This window comes from Pararge aegeria, chromosome 6, assembly GCF_905163445.1.
Source record: "Pararge aegeria chromosome 6, ilParAegt1.1, whole genome shotgun sequence".
NCBI classification, from domain to species: Eukaryota; Metazoa; Arthropoda; class Insecta; order Lepidoptera; family Nymphalidae; genus Pararge; species Pararge aegeria.
In genome coordinates this window covers 17,288,012-17,306,498 of record NC_053185.1, presented here as the reverse complement: position 1 = coordinate 17,306,498, position 18,487 = coordinate 17,288,012, and the positions used below count along the sequence as shown (strand labels likewise).

At 36.5% G+C, this 18,487-nt stretch overlaps 1 protein-coding gene across 6 annotated transcripts in view; it reads right to left on the bottom strand.

Moving 5' to 3' along the window:
• LOC120624189 (paxillin) overlaps positions 1–18,487 on the bottom strand; it is a 96,738-nt gene that overhangs the window by 35,893 nt on the left and 42,358 nt on the right. The window contains exon 1 of one of the 6 annotated variants that reach the window (XM_039890564.1): positions 7,337–7,589. The exons of 3 other annotated variants lie outside the window; for them this stretch is intronic. In XM_039890564.1, coding sequence (XP_039746498.1) covers positions 7,337–7,502 — 166 coding nt within the window. In that variant the 5' untranslated portion in view covers positions 7,503–7,589. Of the gene's footprint in view, positions 1–733; positions 1,103–7,336; positions 7,590–18,487 lie in introns of those variants that run through there. 2 more of the 6 variants (XM_039890569.1, XM_039890565.1) reach the window with 2 other exon arrangements.

Here is an 18,487-nt window from a genome sequence, read left to right as displayed (position 1 = left end):
AGGTATGTATTTTAATATTTGTACCACCAGCAGTCTATTCTCCTCTTCTTTTTTTTCCTAATTCTAAGGTTGCCTCGCAAAGATCGCTATTAGGCGATAAGGCCGCCTTTTGTATTACTACTTCTTTCGCTGTTTCTGTTTTTGTTATATTTTAAATGTTGTGGTATACAAATAAAGAGTTTAATAATAATTAATAATAAGTGTGAAGAGATATATCTTCACTGGGGCAGCGTAGTGGACTATAGCCTTAAACCCCTCTCATTGTAAGAGGTTGATATGATGATGATAAGTTCCAATTGAATGATTGCAATCGAAATGAATCATACAAGTATCTTTGGTTTTACTTAATTTACGAGACGCGTTTTGCTCAACCGATGGACGAAAAATGCTGGACAAAGAGCTATTGCCTTTATGCGCTTAATATTTGTTGATGCTTTTTTCATTCGTTTTCGCCATGGATAGTTTTTTATATAAGCAAATAATGCCTTAAATGAGGCACACGTTTTATAATGCAATTGCTCTAATTCTAGTTTGTAAGCCGCATTAGTTTAATCTTCCATTGTATTGTCTCTCTTGCATCTAAGCCGCAAGTCTATAATCAGTCTTTGTTAATTTATGTCAAATTAGTGTAATTAAATCACCCAAAATCAGATATGATATGGCACGTACTTATGTGCAATAACTCCTTGTTTTCTCATCCGTTAATCTATTCAAAGTAATAGTCATACGATACCTAATCCTTCAACTGCCTCGAACACATCAGCATAATCGGTATGAGGCTCCACATTTGAATGAGTCTTCAATATCTTCCCGTAGACATCGTCATTCACTGAATAATGCGCTTTCGACATTTCGGAATTAAGTCACTAGATTCCGTCAATAAAAACTTCTCAAAGATCACCAATACACAAACTGCTTCTTGGAACTAAATAATCTAATTTCTCGATTATCCGGCCACTTTTACGACCACGAAACACAAACTGGTTGCAAAAAATTCGCGGTCTTAAAAATTAAAAAAGAAAAATAAAGTTACATAAAAAGGGCGGCAGAAAAGATTCTAAATTTAAATATCTCAGCCCTCTAGACAGTTAAAGGCGCGGGCGGCTCTCTTATGGACTAATGCAGTACTGATTCACCTCAAGCGCAGAACACAAAAATCGCGCACAACCTAACACATTGTTCACATAAACATTTGGGATTCCGCGGTTTTTTTTTTAAATATAAACATCTACTGTAACGTTTTAGGCCTATTTCATCACTGTTTACAATGATAGACGTTTATTGAAGCTATAAATGTTATCTCGAGAACAAGAATGTAGTTTCATTGGCATGAGGCATCTAAATACTTGTAACTGGTATAAGTAACTTCTATTTACGAATTTCCATTTGAAATAAGCCACGAAGTTTCTCAACTTATGTACTTTATACATATTAACAAAAAAATAAATGTAGGCCAATCAACTGGAATAAAGGCAGTGAACCTACCCTCTGAGTCCTAGGCTGTAGGTTGATGAACAGGAATGTTTTTAGTGTCTGGGTGTCAAAAAAACATTCATCATTTATCTTAGTATCCATAACACAAGTTACGCTCACTGTAGGGCTAGATGGCGATGGTGGTATATTCGAATTTATTTTTATTGATATATTTATTTTATCTACTTTCAGCGCTTGATACGCTTGAAGGTGCAAGTTAATGAATGGACGAGCTGACGCCACATCGCCACACGTTGATAATGAGAAGGCGTCATAGGATGACGCGCGCTTTACGGAATTTGTCTCGACTGCTCTCACGGACCTCGCTTTGCGACAATATTAGTATGTTTGTCGAGTATCGATTGGTAAAAGACCAAAAATATGCTAAATGTTTCTACGTCCAAGGATGTTGCAGAACTGAATGCACAAGTACATTTGCCGTCTAATTCTAAAACCGTATTGATTTCTGCAGGCTTATAACAAGATTTGCTCGCGTTGGGCATCTTCACGAAGTCCTTTCACTGTAAAAACCCATGGCACAACTTCTCACTATGCACCCTGTACAGCTACCAGAAGACCACCAGCAGCCCACTTGGAATATACCTAATAATGGGAATACCAAAGAAAGAACTGCCTTACATCGGCGCGTGGCCGGAATTTCGCTTGATCGCTGGCTCGATCAACATACGTTTCTTGACTGACGAAGGGCTAAGCGGTGTACCACCACCTGAGCCAAGAATGGAGGTAGACGAGTAATGTGGAAAACGGGAAACGACACCAGACTAACACAATACTGTTCCAGAGAAATGACAGCAGTTGTAATGAAGAGTTGACTCCATCAAGGCATGAGCTTGACACCAAAACCCCTGGTGCTAGCTTCACTGTACATGCCAATAGAGCAACAAATACCACCAAAAGATCTAACAGACCTCATAACACACTGCGAGGAGAACGACAAGGATCTTACCATATCAGTTGACATCAATGCCCACCTATGGGGTAGTACGACAACCAACAAAAGAGGTGAGCAACTGGTCTTCTACCAACTAACAACTAACCTAACTATACTAAACAAGGGCACAGAACCAACGTTCATGTCCAGTAGATACCAAACCTTCATAGACTGCCGTCCTAAAGCTAAAGTGTCTTTAACTACAGAAACCAAGTTTCGAGATATGATCGAAAATGCGCGAAAATATAAAAAAACGATGTCATTTGATAACTAATAAATACAATCAAAACTTTAAACTAGGAAAATGTAGATCTAACAGAGCACTTTCGGAATATTCTAGGTTATAAAAGTAGAATATAGGTAATATTTGGAAGTTTCTAGGGTAAAAATAGCAGCAATTTTTAGTCCAGGATTTTTTTTGATAACGGCTAGTATGTACATAACTTAAATATCGTTAGGTTACCCTATAAGACGTTTTTAGCTTGGATTGCATTTAATTATTTTAGATTTTTACGAAACCTTAAAAATAATATAAAAATCTAAACTTAAATGACTATAAAGACTTTAACATATTATAAAAATTAAGCTTAATTTGCCCGCGAACAGCAGGAGAATCTGTATGGTGTAATTTATAATTTCTTCAATCCGTATACTCCACACCAAACAGATCCTCGGCAATGTACCCTCTACGCATGTTTCGTTCCGAAACCGGAGCATCCTCAGGAGATGTTGACTTTACAATGAATAATTATTCATTGTAAAGTATTACTTTATTACTTAACAATTATTCATTGTAAAGTCAACATCTCCTGAGGATGCTCCGGTTTCTCAAGACTCCGGACTGTCACAACGCCTTGGAAACTCGCTGCCTCTAGCGACATCACGTGTGTAAGGTGGGTCAAGGAGCATGACGGGAGCCCAGGCAACGAAGCAGCAGACTCACTAGCTCGCCAAGCCACAACACTGAAGGTAGTAGGGCCAGAACCGATAGTACCTATTCAATTCAGCGAGGACAAAACAATGGTTTATAGGCTATTGATTTATTGAAGCAAGAAAAACTGAAATTTTGGTCTTAAACAATTCTTCTTCTTGTAGTGCCATGCCTTATCAGAGGTTGGTCACCATTAGGGCTAACTGTATTTTATCAACTGTTGCTCTTAATAGTGCCTTTATAGACATATTAAACCACTGTCTTTTAGACCCCTTCTAGCCAGGAAGTTCATCTTCAGCCAGGCCTTGATTATTTCCACGAAAAATGAGTTGGACGAGGATGGACATCAGATATTCAAGCTAATCAAGGCGCCCAAAGAACAAATATGTAGTAGCATTTTGGGTTCGATGTCACCAAAGATCAAACAATCGAATGTTATCTTCAACGAACATAAATATCCTAATGAATATTCATTCATAGAAATGAATACAATCTTATTGCTGAGCACTGTAAGGAGAAACCATATTCATACGGCAACGTAGTGACACATGTGAAATTATATAGCTCACATGGCTCTATAAATATCGTAAGACGGCGATGGCGCCTGCTAGTTAATAGAGAGCAAAATCACGACACTGGGTAAACACTGTGATTTTAGTTAAGGCTATAGTCACTTGTAATCGATTGTTATAAAGAAGTTCTTAAGGCGTTGCAACTACAATTATTTAAGAACCTTTATTTACTCAGTCTTTCACTGCACTGCCTCTTTTTTCATTTCTCTTTAGAGCCGTTCGATGTTGACACTGGTTAGTCCACCTATCGGCCAATCGCCAGTTTAGTTTCAGTGAGAGTGAAAAGAAAGCGATGACTATTGTTTCTACTCAAATATATAACATGCAGTGTTAAAGTTATAAATATTTCTTAATGTTCATTAAATGTTCCATCGCTCTTTGGCAGACTGGCATTACTTTAAGGTGTGGTTGATGTGGGTCCCGGTTTGAACACCACAAGCCAAGCACGGGTGTAAGCAGTTATCCATAGCAAGTTTCTTAAGTCTCAAAGGTAACCGACACTTAAATACAACTGAAATAATAGTAACGAGTTATACAAAATTATGTAGCTCAAACACAAGAGGGGTCTAAAGGGCATTCCGGGTACCGAGGCAAAGGAACCGTGAAACTCGTCAGGGTCGTGCGATTTGTGAAATAATAGGCGTCATTGTTTTATTTTCAGAGTGCCGCCAGAGAAAATACAGCGTCGCATGAATGGTTAGCGTAAAAAAATCTGCTAGTGCATTTATATGTTTAGGCTCCGGAAAACGAATGGTAAAGACTCCTTGATAGGATATGTGTAGTAACTAAGTTTAAGCAACATTTTCATCTTCGTCGTCCTCGGTAACTACATAGTGATCATTTTCAATTAAAAACTAATTTCTAACTTCATCTTCACTAAAAAGAACAGAACTTGAAAAGACCTGGAAAAATCTGTGTTTGACATGGCCTTTCACGCCTTATGGAAAGCAATAATTAGGTATCTACTGTCGAGAAGAAGTATATGCACTTTTACCTTAAAGTAATGCGGGGAAAATAAAATGAGAGACAGTATATGTTTGGAGTATGGACAATGCAAACATTGTCCACGTTAGGTATATAAATTTAACAAATACACAGGGTCTATTTAAAGTACTACAGAGACAATGAGACAAGAGGCGTAAAAACAAAACAGTCGAATAGCGGAAGATATTGAATATGTTAAGTTTATTAGTGACAATGCAGTGCAGTCAAACCGAACCGTTTCGCAGCACGATATCAAACCGCAAGGTTATCTGCAAGCTGACACTGCCTCCGTGATATAACGTAGTGCATTATTTCACTTAGAAATTGGCCAAGAAATTACTAGAAACATTAACAATTTTCCCAATTCATTGATTGTATTCGATGTACCTACTATAAAGATCTCTTACAAACACCGAATATATTTTTTTTTTATTTTGTAGATGTGTTTGCATACGAAACATCGAACGAAAGAAACCTTGAAGAACTTGGTGTCAAACAAAATAAAAAAAAAACACTTTTCATCTTTTTCATTGTTTTAAGTTAAGATGATAAGATGATGATCAACTTAAAACCAAATGCATCGATAGAATCAAACACGTCGGAAAGAATAAAAAAAACGCGTGTGTACTTATGTACACGCGTTAGAAGTTATACTTCTTTGGCGTAACAAGATAAAAATCTTTTTAAAAATTTCTCTTCTTTCGCCTTATTCTACGTTTGTAGAAAAAACGACACAAGCAATAGAAAAAGAAGGTATTGTTTGAATTATGTCAAACTGTCAAACCTTTCATAGAAAAACTAAAATGTTGACTTTAGCTAACTTCATGGTGTTGCATGTTGGTTTTTTGTGACGGTGTGCGCGCGCATCGTGAAAATTTACTTTCACCATTTTCCCCTAACGCGCCCAAAGTAGTATAACTTTAAAAAAGTGCCTTGATTGATAAAATGATTAATTTTAATAAGAAACCATTTAAACGTTCTAGAAGTTTAACTTCTAAAACTTAAAACGATACTTACTGGACTTGGGGCCAAATAATATTCGGGGCTTATTTACTATTAAATTTGATATTCTTATTTTTGATTTCCTTTGATTAAGTCTCATTTAAAAGGCAAGTTGATGTACGGAATTGTCACAATGCTTTCTCATTATGCCATTGCATCGTCACAGATGTCCTACATTTCGAATAACCGAGCAGCAGTTACATAAAGAGTACCGAAGTGTCCAGATGCCATTAATGGGTGTAATGCATACACATCTTGCAGATAATGTTTTGTATAATGTCTAGAAAAATATGTGTTGACATTACAAACTCAGTATTACATCAGTAATTGATAGTAATGAGATAAAACCTACAATCATGGGCATGTATTATATCTGATAAATAGCGGAAGATACCTACTTTAAAATTAATTTACTTCGCATATGTAGTGAATTTCATGTCCTGTTTGTGTTTAAAGTAATTAATAGGTAGGTATGCTAAGGGAAAGATCAGCTTGAATTGATTATGCTATCTTATTAAGAAACAACTTATTCAAATTCAAAGTAGAAACACTTAAAATTCATTCCTGTGATGGAAAAGAATTTTAGGATGATGAAATAATGACAGTTTATAACTGTAAAACCAAAATTAATTAATTTATTTATTTATTTATTTGGCAACGCACCCCGTGAAGACGTTACAGTTGCGTTATTAAAATAATTTAACAATAAGTAATAATTACAAAAAATATAATAAAATTAAAACATAAAAATAAGCTTCAATTCAATAAATTTTTGAACCAAAAATTCAATAATAATAAAAACATTCAAATATATAATTAGATCACCTACTCTCTAATAACATTTTAATTTGTTTTTATAATAAAATTGAACGCTATTTTCAAAAAAAGAAGTTATTATTATTATTTATCGCACATGTTAGACTGGATAGAGGTGTTCCATCAATTCAAACTTTAAAGGAGTTGAAATATTTAAAGATTCACGTAGGAGCTGCATTAAACAATTGCTAACTACAACTGGCCAGCCTTTAAACATGTTTGTATACAGATTATTATATGACCACTATGTCATTTATTCTATGAAATTGTCGTTCCTATGATAATGACTACTTTGAGCAGATTTGTGTACTGATATCACAAATGTTTTATACTAACTTATAATAAAACATGTGAATGTGGTCTTATATACTTGTCCATATAGTGTTTATTTGAGAAGAGCTGGAGATAAAAAACAAACGATTGCATATCACCTGCTAATTCTGCAAAAGGTTTGCATTAACAGTAAAGTATTATTTGCGATTACGCAGTTTACTTACAGAATGGCCTCCCAAACGCTCCAGTAACACGTAACCGATATAGAACAAGGTCGTTTAATAAAAGCTACTTGACTCATACCAGGTTATACCGCCTGTTCTGTACACTTACCTAGATATGAACTGAAATCGCTGAAATATCGACGCCAATCCGTTGCATCAAGATCGGAGTTCGGCTTCGGTCCACTGGGTGCACGTTCTACACTGTATTTACGTTCCAACACGGGGGAAAACGAGACAGATTTGGGGGATGCGGAGCGCGTGCGCACGGACGCCATCCCTCACGTGTGGGGGTATAAAAGGCGGAGTAAATCAATTTTTCCTGCAGTCGTGGTCCGACTGCTGCTTGAACTAGACTGGTTATTTTGGTGTGTGAGACGCAGGGTTATCGCAGGCGCGGGCGATGCCGGATGATAGCACGGTCGCACTACTCAGCTGGCGACGACATTACGCGACGTTCTATTCCCGTCAGATTGATGCTTTCGACGCTATATTTCATAACGTAAGGGACCGGCATCACGAATGTGTTTATGGATTTTCGCAACAACTTAATTAGGTACTTGCGTTTACTTGTGGTATAATGTGCGAATTGTTTATTGCTGGGCTAAGTTCCTATGCTGATATTCCTACGTTAATGTGAGTAAAGCTCAGTTTCTAGGATACGATTCTTGAGATATACCTACAATGGTTTACCTAGGTGGTTTCACACCGAGGTGGCGAGGCGTGCGTGGTTATATATGAGCGTTAAAAGCTAGAAATTTGTATTACAATATGTAAATTTACAAACCGCCCATTTTTGGTGTGAAAATTCTGGGTGTATTTGAAAGGTTAGAGCATAAGGTTGTCTATGTAAGTATACTCTAAGCTATATCATAATCTGTACCTGTACAGTTCGTAATACTTTCCTTTCATATTGCTTATTTGATCAGACCTATAGAGTTCAATTTATATTTCACAAAACAACAACATCATTTGACGGTTCTTGAAAGCTGCCAATCACTGAAAGTGGAACCGGGAGGCTGTATGGTTTTGAATGTCATAATACAAATTATATGTAATTATTATAAAGGCACGGGACCAGAGTTAAATATGAAGGGCTCACGCTTGTTCCCACACCTGTAATTTACGTTAGCTGATTACACAACAGTGGAGACTATTTCGGCGAGTGGTGGGCGAACTGGCGCCCTAAAAACTCAGCGGAAATTGTCGTTAGTCAAAAAGTAAGTATACATTATTTTGTTCGAAAGATAATTACATTTTTTTTCAGTCGACCTCCCTGGTGCTATGAGTGAGGCGCGATTTGGAATTCATATTTCGACTATCTCCTTGTTGCTGTGCTCTTATAAATAAGTGAGAGGCGATTCAGCGAGAAGATATGGCATGAGGGGTAAAGTCTTTGACTGGTTGTCAAGTTATTTGTGCAACAGAAAACAATGCACAGAAGTCACAAAATTACTAAACTTTGAAAAACGTACCTTTAGATCATCCTGGAGGATTATCAATAGTGGTGTTCCGCAAGGAAGTATATTAGGTCCGTTGCTCTTTTTGTTATATATAAATGACATAACAAGCATTATATCTCACAATTGTATATTATTCGCTGACGATACAACTATTACAATTAAGGGCAAAGACGAAACTGACTTTGAAAATGACATTAATAATTCAATTTATAATATAATTCAATGGTTAGATGAAAATAATTTAAATATTAATATTGACAAAACCAAATTTATTCAATTTGAAACAACTAATTCATATCAGCCGTTACTAAACATACATTATGAATGCCAATAGAAAACGTAGAAACTATAAAATTCTTAGGTATAACAATAGATAAAAAACTTAATTGGAAATCTCACATAGACACTACTTGCAAAAAAATTAACAAATTTGTATTCGCTTTACGAAGAATAAGTCAGATTTCCTCCATACAGGCTTCCTTGAGTGCCTACCATGGGTATGTGTCACCTATCCTTAATTATGGTCTTATTTTGTGGGGTAACTCACCAGATTTCGAGAGAGCATTCAGAGCTCAAAAAAAATGTGTCAGGGCAATAACTGGGGCACATTTTTTGGATAGTGCAAAACCAATCTTTAAAAGACTTAATATTTTACCCTTACCCTGCATGTATATTAAGGAAATGTGCCTATTTGTAAAAAAGTATGGACATTACTTTATAACTAAAAAAGTACAGCAGGCGAAGGATTGTAGGCGCATAAATTAGTATGGCCCAAAGTAAACCTCACTTTATATAAAAGAAATGTTTATTGTATGGCAATAACAATTTATAACAAATTACCAAATACTTTAATTGACATACCTCTGCCTAAATTTAAGATTAAAATTATTGAATGGCTTATGCTTCATCAATTTTATTCAGTAGACGAATATCTAAAATCAAAGGCTTAAATTATTGTATTTCTAGGTTTATATTTTGGTTTACTTTACATTATTTAATTTTAAGTTGACATTGTAATTTAATTTCATAATTTTTGATACCTTAATATTCTGACATTTTGTATAAATTGGAAAAATAATTTTATAATTAAGGTGTTATTATAATTTGCATGCCATAGAATGGCAGATTGTAGCACGTAACTTGTATGTTTTAGTATAAGATCAAATTTGTTAACCTGCAATCACGCAAATAAAGATTTGAATTTGAATTTGAATTTGATTTGGAATTCATATTTCGAAATTGTCGTTAGTCAAAAAGTACGTTTATACATAATTTTTTCTAAGGATACTTTAAATTATTTTATCGACGATCTCCCTGGTGCTGTGCTCTTATAAGTGAGAGGCGATTTGGAATTCATATTTCGAAATTGTCGTTAGTCAAAAAGTAAGTATACATTATTTTTCTTCAAAAGCGAATTACATTTTTTTTTTCGACGACCTCCCTGGTGTTGTGCTCTAATGAGTGAGAGGCGATTTGGAATTCATATTTCCTGTATTTCTCTGGTACGGTGGGAGGCTCAAGCCGTAGATAACCCCACCGAATCGGCAGAGCCCCATTCCGAGAAACGCCAACAAGTCCGCGTAACGCTGTTAAAATCATGAGGATTTCCATAACACAAGCTACGCTTACTTTGGGGTTAGATGGCGATGTGTGTATTGTAGTAGTATATTTATTTATTATTGTTTTTTTTTCAAATAGTAATAATCGATGGACCAAGCAGATGGCTCATACTTATACTTGGAAAACCATCATCTAGGTACTCGTATAAACAGAGCAACACTTCTCAGGGCATGCAAGAAGCACGTCCTGCAACATGCCGCCCAGTTTCCATCAATTCGAGGCATCGGTGGTTAGCCCAGACCGGAACACAACATTGTAACAATGCTGCTTGGCGGCAGAAATAAGCTTTGCGATAGTACTTCCTTGGACGAGCTCTGTCACAAAAACTACTACTACTACTATTAACTACTATTATTAACCTATTGACGGCTCATTATACGCCACAGGTCTCCTCTCAGAATGGCTCCTCCCAAAAGGGTTGGATCGTAGTCCACCACGCTAGCCAAGTCAATTCTCAATTTCATATTTTAGGAATATATAGGTTCTATTTTCAAACATGGAACGATTTACATGGAGACATCAAATAATGCTTTGTCTTTGACAAAACAGGGTTTGAAGAATCTGTCTTTGTTCACACAACTAATGTAGGTTCGCTTAGTTGAAAAACATTAATAAAATCTATTATAGTACAAAACGTGTGTATTGTAGGCGTCGTCCGAGTGGGCAGCACTATAGCATATTATGTACTTCCAAGGCCAAGAACAGAAAAATCTTATAGAACAAATAAATTATGTTAGAGTATGATTTTGAAACATGGGCTGTATGCACAGCTCTGCGGTGAAAGCCTAGTGGATCGGACGCCGAAGCCGAAGGCTTTAATTTTCCTTTCGGGAGGATCGAGTCCGATCCTCGGCACAAAACTTTTCGGAGTTATGTAATTTAGGCAATCTAAATGTTACTTGCTGTAACGGTTAAGGAAAACATCGTAAGGAAACCTGCAAGATTGATAGTTCTACATAGTCGTTTTCAAAGTCGTATGGAGACTACCAAAATGCCCATGGCCAGCGCGATCGGCTACGGCCTAAACAGTTCTCAGTTTTTAGGTGCTCTGGTCTGACCCTCTGGTCTCCCCTGTCCATTGTCAGGTAGGGTGTGAACTGTTAAGCCTTTACCTAACCATGGCAGAAAATTGCATTCCTTATGTTAAGAGAAAAGATTTCGTGCGAGGTGTTAGGCAGTCCGTAGTATAAACTCTGGACCTTTGTAATTAAATAATTATTAATGAATTTCAACAGTTGTTGGCCGCAAAAATCACGCGAGAAACGTTAGTATTCCTGGGATAAGACTTATCCTATGAAAATACCCAAATGCTTTCATAAAAAGTTTTCGAAGTCCATCTCCAGAAAATTCTCCAAAAAAATGTGCTAAATTTTATCAAAATTAATGCAGTTGTCGAGCTTAGGTTATAAACAAACACTCTCCCATTTATTCATACTATGATATAAATATGGATAAACAAAACGTTTTAATTAGTGTGATAGTTATGCTAGGAATACTCTAGCAAAATGAATTAATTAGTCAGCTGACAAAATTTGTTTCTAAACATTATGAAGTGTAAATTATGCTTTTTATGTATTGATGCTGTCCGTGGGGATCTACGTCAAGTTTCACACCGTAACGAGAAGGTTACGGCGGCGTATAAACAAACATACGAGCGTAGCCTATTAATAAATGATAAGCAATGCAATAGACAACTGTCAAGTATGATATTTGTGTGAGTATGTAAACATGTAACTGATAGTAATTGCATCAAATAGTGCAGTATTTTAAACGTCTATTTTTCAAGTTATATTTCTTTTAGCGCGTTAGGGAAAAATGGTGAGAGTAAATTTTTACGAAGCGCGCGCACAACGTCACCAAAAACCGACACCGAAGTTAGCTAATAGCTATAATGAACATTTTAGTTTTTCTAAAAAAGGTTTGACACTTGATTTTCAATAATTCAAACAATACCTTTTTTCAATTGTTAGTGTCGTTTTTTCTACAAACGTAGAATAAGGCGAAAGATAAAATCATTGAAAAGATTTTTATCTTGTTACGCCAAAGTATAACTTCTAACGCGTGTATATAAGTACACACACGTTTTTTTTTACTGTTTATTTGCGGTGATAGGCTAGTTAATATTCCGGCCTCCCCCCTTAGGGCCGAGTTTGCTCCCCGGCACGCAACTCTAGCTATTTCGTTTTGAATTCAACAAATTAAATATCACTGGCAGTAACGGTGAAGGAGAGCATTTTTCAGAAACCTGCATGCTTGAGAGTTCTCCACTATGTGGAGACACATATCTACACTAGCGTGGACTAAGGCCTAAACCAGTCTTATTCTAAGAGGTGACCCGTGCCCTGGGCCGGTAATGGATTAATAATAATGATCATGATGTAATTTTCAGGGACCTGGCGTTTACGATTTTAATGAGTGTGATGAGATCAATTGGAAAACAAAAATTGTCCTAAATTCCTCATTCTTACTAATATGAAAAAGCTGAAGAGCCAGTAAGCCCTAATCTTAGGAATTAGCAGTCTAGTAAAATGATATCTTTGGTGTGGTTTTAGTTCCTAGTTACCACTCTTCTAACCAAGGCTTGCCGGAACCGATTTAGCGTTTCGATACGATGCTGCGTAGAACTGGTTTTGAATTATGTCTGCCACACCCCTAAAGGATTAGCCCACTACCGCTTTTGAGTTCATCATCAACTAACACCTGGATAATTTCTATGATCTTTATTTTATTTCTTTCATTAGATATACCAACGATAGACAGTATTTTTTTTTTTTAGTCGCTATAAGACTGATTTGTAAGGCATATACTAATTTCGGCATTGATGGTAGGAGAGCCGTAGCTTAATTGGAGGAAGCGCTCAGGCCGCGATTGCCAGAGAGTCACAGGTTCAAATCCTGTCGGTTCCGAAATTTTTTATATGCCTTCTAAATTTATAAATAGATACACTGTATTATAATTAATAATTTTAAATTATAGTTTATAGTCCGAGTACGTACAGTTATCACTAACTTTTGAAGTTAGTCCGGTAAAATAATAATATTGCAGTCAAGGTCTAACTTGCAGTGGAATAAAAAGAAACCCAGGTTAATTAGGAAGGTGGGCTATATACCATCAAATTACGGTCCACAGTTAACTATTCAAACGTTTAAATGTTCAACTTCAATTATGTTTGAATGCTGACATTTAGAACAAATCAAGAAGTAGGTACATTGCACTGTTGATTGCAAAAAAAAACAGAACTCGAACACTCACTCCACGAGCGTAAAGGACAAATTACTTTTAAATGCCAGCATTACAATCGTTTCGACATGGGCGTTTGGAATAGTTACATTATTTGGGAAATAAACCAGCTTCTTAAATTATTCGTAAAATTCTTAATTCTTGAATGACTAGAAAAGACTGCACGCTTTCAACATGCTTCAGAACATTGACAGGCTGTGAATGATGATGGTGATATATCGCTCATTTAACATTGAATCTCGATTTATTTTCTATTGCACTACAAGTGAGTCTTTGACTGCAATCTCACCTGATCGTAAGCAAGTGATGATGCAGACTTCACAGACAGACAGAATAATGGTAGCGGGCTAACCTGTTAGGTTAGGTATGGAAGTTATAAGCCACACCCCTCATTGGTTTCTACGCGACATCCCACCGGAACGCTAAGTCGCTTGGCTGCACGTCTTTATCGGTACGGTAGTAACTAACCACGGCCTAAGCCACCCAGCAGACAAAATATCCTAAAAGTAAGATTCTTATTTATTTGTCACTGTTTCTAATAAAAACGCGTTTTTCCGTAACATATTTTTGAAAAATGCAGTTTATTTCTGGCTCCATTAAAATTGAACTAATTAAAAAATGGAAAGACTTGTTTGAATACAGAATTTTTACATCACCAACGATAAACGTGAACGTGAACGTGTTTCTGAAAACATTCTTCAAGTAAGGAAATGAGTGATTTGTTTTTATTAATAAAGTTTATTTTAGCTAAATAAACACTATAAAATGGAATCCCCATTTTAGAAGCGCACGTAAACAAAACTTTGGCACATATTATTTCCGCTAGTATATACTGTAATTTACTCTTTTAGTTTATGGGGAATATCGTCAGCCAACTTCGTAGTGCTCCAGTATTAAAACCAATCGGACACAGATAACCGAATTCGTCTTACACATCTAATAAGTGTTACCAATTTCCACGGCACAAACACCACAATTTCACGGAAATTGATGCTAATTCTAGTGTACAAACCTCTAAACTAAAATATCAGAAAGTATATTTATTATACCTATCCAAGAGTATACATATATTGTAAGGACAGTTAGTTAGTTGTAGATTTTTAGTTGAGAGTTGTTGTACAACAAAATTATCACCACAATCTGAATATTTCATTAGTGCAAACGAAAATATTATAGAAAAAAGATTCGCGGTCACAAACTGTCAAAACACTAAACAACACAGCACAATGTTTATTAAAAAAAATTACAGGGCTGTCAAAATCATAAACGATCGATATTTAAATTTTTTGTTTCGGAACATAATACGTCAACCGTCCAAATGTATGGAATACGGTACTACGCACATACAGCGAGCGCTAACAGATTGATGGTATCGGTGCGACTGACTGACAAGCCTCGGACGCTGCGTTTACCTACTCGCAGCATGCTATAATGACAGGCTCAAACGATCCTCGGTTTGGTTTTTGTACGGAATTGCGTTTAATTAGGACCTGTGGGCGAATATACTCCGTCCATTTATTATTTTATACTATTTTTATTTGACATCTTAGTGACTAACTCTAATTATAAAAATTGCTTTGCAAAGTTTATTACATTACTAGCGACCCGCCCCGGTTTCGCATAGGCGGCTATAAAATAGAAAAAAAGACAAGTTACGATAATAGAATTACTTTACAAACAATGTTTGCAGGCGACTTTACGCTACATACGTATAATACCAACAAAATATGCTGCCGAGCGATTCGGGTCCGTGAATTATTTTTTCTATTGCGATTCCCTTTTTTCTTCTGAAGTATTTAAGAGAATGATTGTAGTGTAAGGGACAATTATAACATATCCATCATCTGTAAAAAATATCTAAAAGATATATAGCGGATACACGGACAGGCCAAAAGCGACTTTGTCTTATAATAAATAGAGTTTTTTTTTCATCAACGCATATTTTTTTAGGCATTGCTTTACATTTATCCTGAATATTATTTGGGTTATTTTATTTTGACCTAGCATTTATCATTATCATCAATAGCCTTTAGCGGTCCACTGCTGGTCTAAAGACCTCTCCTGAGGCGAGGGTTTGCCAACAATCACCACGCTGGGCATACTGGTTGGTGATCGCATTAGATGACAGTAGTGCCAAATACCGCCGCCCGATCTCCGTTATACTCCCCAAGTCGCCTCATAAAACACCCGCGGGAAGAAGTGGGGTGGTGATAACTGTTTTCTGGTCGCATGCCGTCACATTACGGCTCATACATCGATTAAATTTAGAGAACTAAAGAATTAGAAACCAATGCTACGTTAGATTTTGTTTCTTGATTTGGCATTCAATTTAGTTGTAGTTCTAAAAAAAAATAAAGTTTTCTGTATCGCTAAGCCTTTAATGAGGGGTTTGCTGCTGTCCGCTGAGGAGTTCTGTCCCCTATCTCTAACCACAGTTTGGGCAAAATTAAACACATATCCTACCACCTCTGTAGTACAAAAATAATTATTTAAATGTTATAATTTGTCGGAGTAATGGTGTAAAATCGTCAAACACTTTCATCTCCTCTCCCAAGGGAACCGACCTTAATGTCGGGATAAAAACTATCCTATATTACTTAAAAATATGTGTACAAAGTTTCATGAGGATCGGTTAAGTAGTTTTTGCATGAAAGCGTAACAAACAAACTTACTTACACATTTATAATATTAGTAGGGATAGGGATGGGAAGCATCATAAATTCAATTATAAGGTCAAACTGAAATGTATCTAGCGGAAATGCAGATATAGGTAGAGTGGTAGAGTGGGAGCTGTAGATAGTATGCAAGAAGCAGTTCGTATGACATATCGATCGGTACATTGACTAGCGGCCAGTGGAAGGTCACAGCCTAGTGTGTAGCGGATCTTGAGCCAGTATTCTCGGAAGAAATCGCGAAAGGGAATGCGGGATGCAGTGTACGGTTCGAAGAATGCTTTGCTTCCTATCTGGGTGGAACAGTGCTTGTTTACAACTAGGTGCAATTCTCATAGGAGGCGAATACCCCGCGCTTTTATCACTTTTCAACTTACGTGACGTGCTACATATATACATAACAGCTTTACTCCATTCACTCGGTAAAATGTAAAGCAATATTTTATTTTTGACAATTTCAATAAGTGTATGTGCTCTCTGTGGAGATAGACCATTAGACTCCTCAACGGACTAGAAACGGACAGCAAATAGCATAAAGTTAAATAATATTCAATGATTAATCACCATCCTCAAACACATTTCGCTGTTGCCTGTTAGCATCTAACTGCTGAGTAAAGGCCTCCTTGCTCACAGGAGATAAGAGAGTTGAAGAGTTCTTTGCTATATGCTGCTCTATGGATGACTCAAGGCTTACCACGTTCTCCGAGGCACTCCAAAACTTAGGGCTGTTCTTTCTTGTCCGATAGGAAAATCGAACCCAGTACTTCGGAACCCTAAACCCGTAATACTTCAAAAACTAAATTGTACAAAACACATACCTCTGACTTTCGCCATAGTTTTTAGAGATTGTGGAACTTATTGATTTGCGCTCGACCATTATTATAGGAAGATATTCGTCCGAGCTGGTGTTGTACTCGGGGTACGGAGGCCAATTTCAAATTCATCTTTACTTTACGTAAGTATATGCCACGTGTAAATGAGGTACATGAACTTAAGAGGTAAATTACTTTAGAGGTACATTATTTACCGTCTCTGAGACTTATCTGTGAAACCGAAAACCTAATAGTTTTTGAGTAAACCGCTGCTATAGTTTTTACTGAAAGATAACAGCCAGATCACATGCAAAATTAAATCTATGTGACACCTGTACCTTTATTAGGTAGGCATTCCGTAGTATAGGTAATATGCGTATGGCGTTCTTTTATCTGCAATAGGGTTGTCATAAGTAAACACTTAGAATGTTTTGAATTCGTATGTACGAAAAAATAAATATGATTCTTTTGATTTGATATTTTTACAGGATGATTCCCTATGAAATATACTTATGCATCGTTCAATATTATTTCCTAAATCTGTTACACTTTGTATATCGACCTCATTGGTAAAAACTTCGGTAGCGCGATTTAGGACCTTTTGGCGCCATCTAGTAACGTAACGTGGAGACCGCCACAAGATAAATGGTGACTCGATGATGAAGCAAAAACGATATGTTGTACAATTTCTAACGTATGTCAGCACAAAGTAATCCCACAGTGGTACTTTAAAGCGCGTAACCAAAACGACACAAACAAAGCAGCCTAATGAACATAATGACGACTGAGATCAGACCGTAACGAATCATGGTCATTGCCGCTCCCATGCCCAACTGTGCGTTAAGAAGCCATTCAATAATAAGTCTAATCTAAGAAGCAAATGACATAGATTAACTACGTATAACTATTCATCCCGCATGCCGTAGAGACGTGGGTCATCATGGAATGTTAGGGTTGCCATAGTCGGCCGCTACTTTATAACTTACAGGTGTAATATTAGGTCTACAACGAGATATAATTTAAATAAAAATAGATAGGTATGGCGGTACTTTCGGGGGGCCGAGTTCTAATCCCAGCCTTTTAAGTTATGTGCGTTTTAAGTACCAAATAAAAATATAATTTGCTTCAAAAAATAAAGAAAGAAAGAAAACTTTATTTGGATATACACACACTACAATTAAAATACAACTTAATAGTCTACACAACAATTATAGGAACGATATAATCCCAAAATGGTCTTCACTCAGCATGTTTGCAGTGCCTATTAAAGACACAGCGCTGATCTTCCGTGAAGCCAGAACCTTCAACGGTGAAGGAAAACATCGGAAAACTACATGCCTGATAGTTCTCCATAATGTTCTCAATGGCGTGTGAAGTCCTTTAATCCGCACTGGGCGAGCGTAGTGGACTACGGCCTAAGCCCTTCTCTTAGAGGGAGAAGACCCGTGTCCTATAT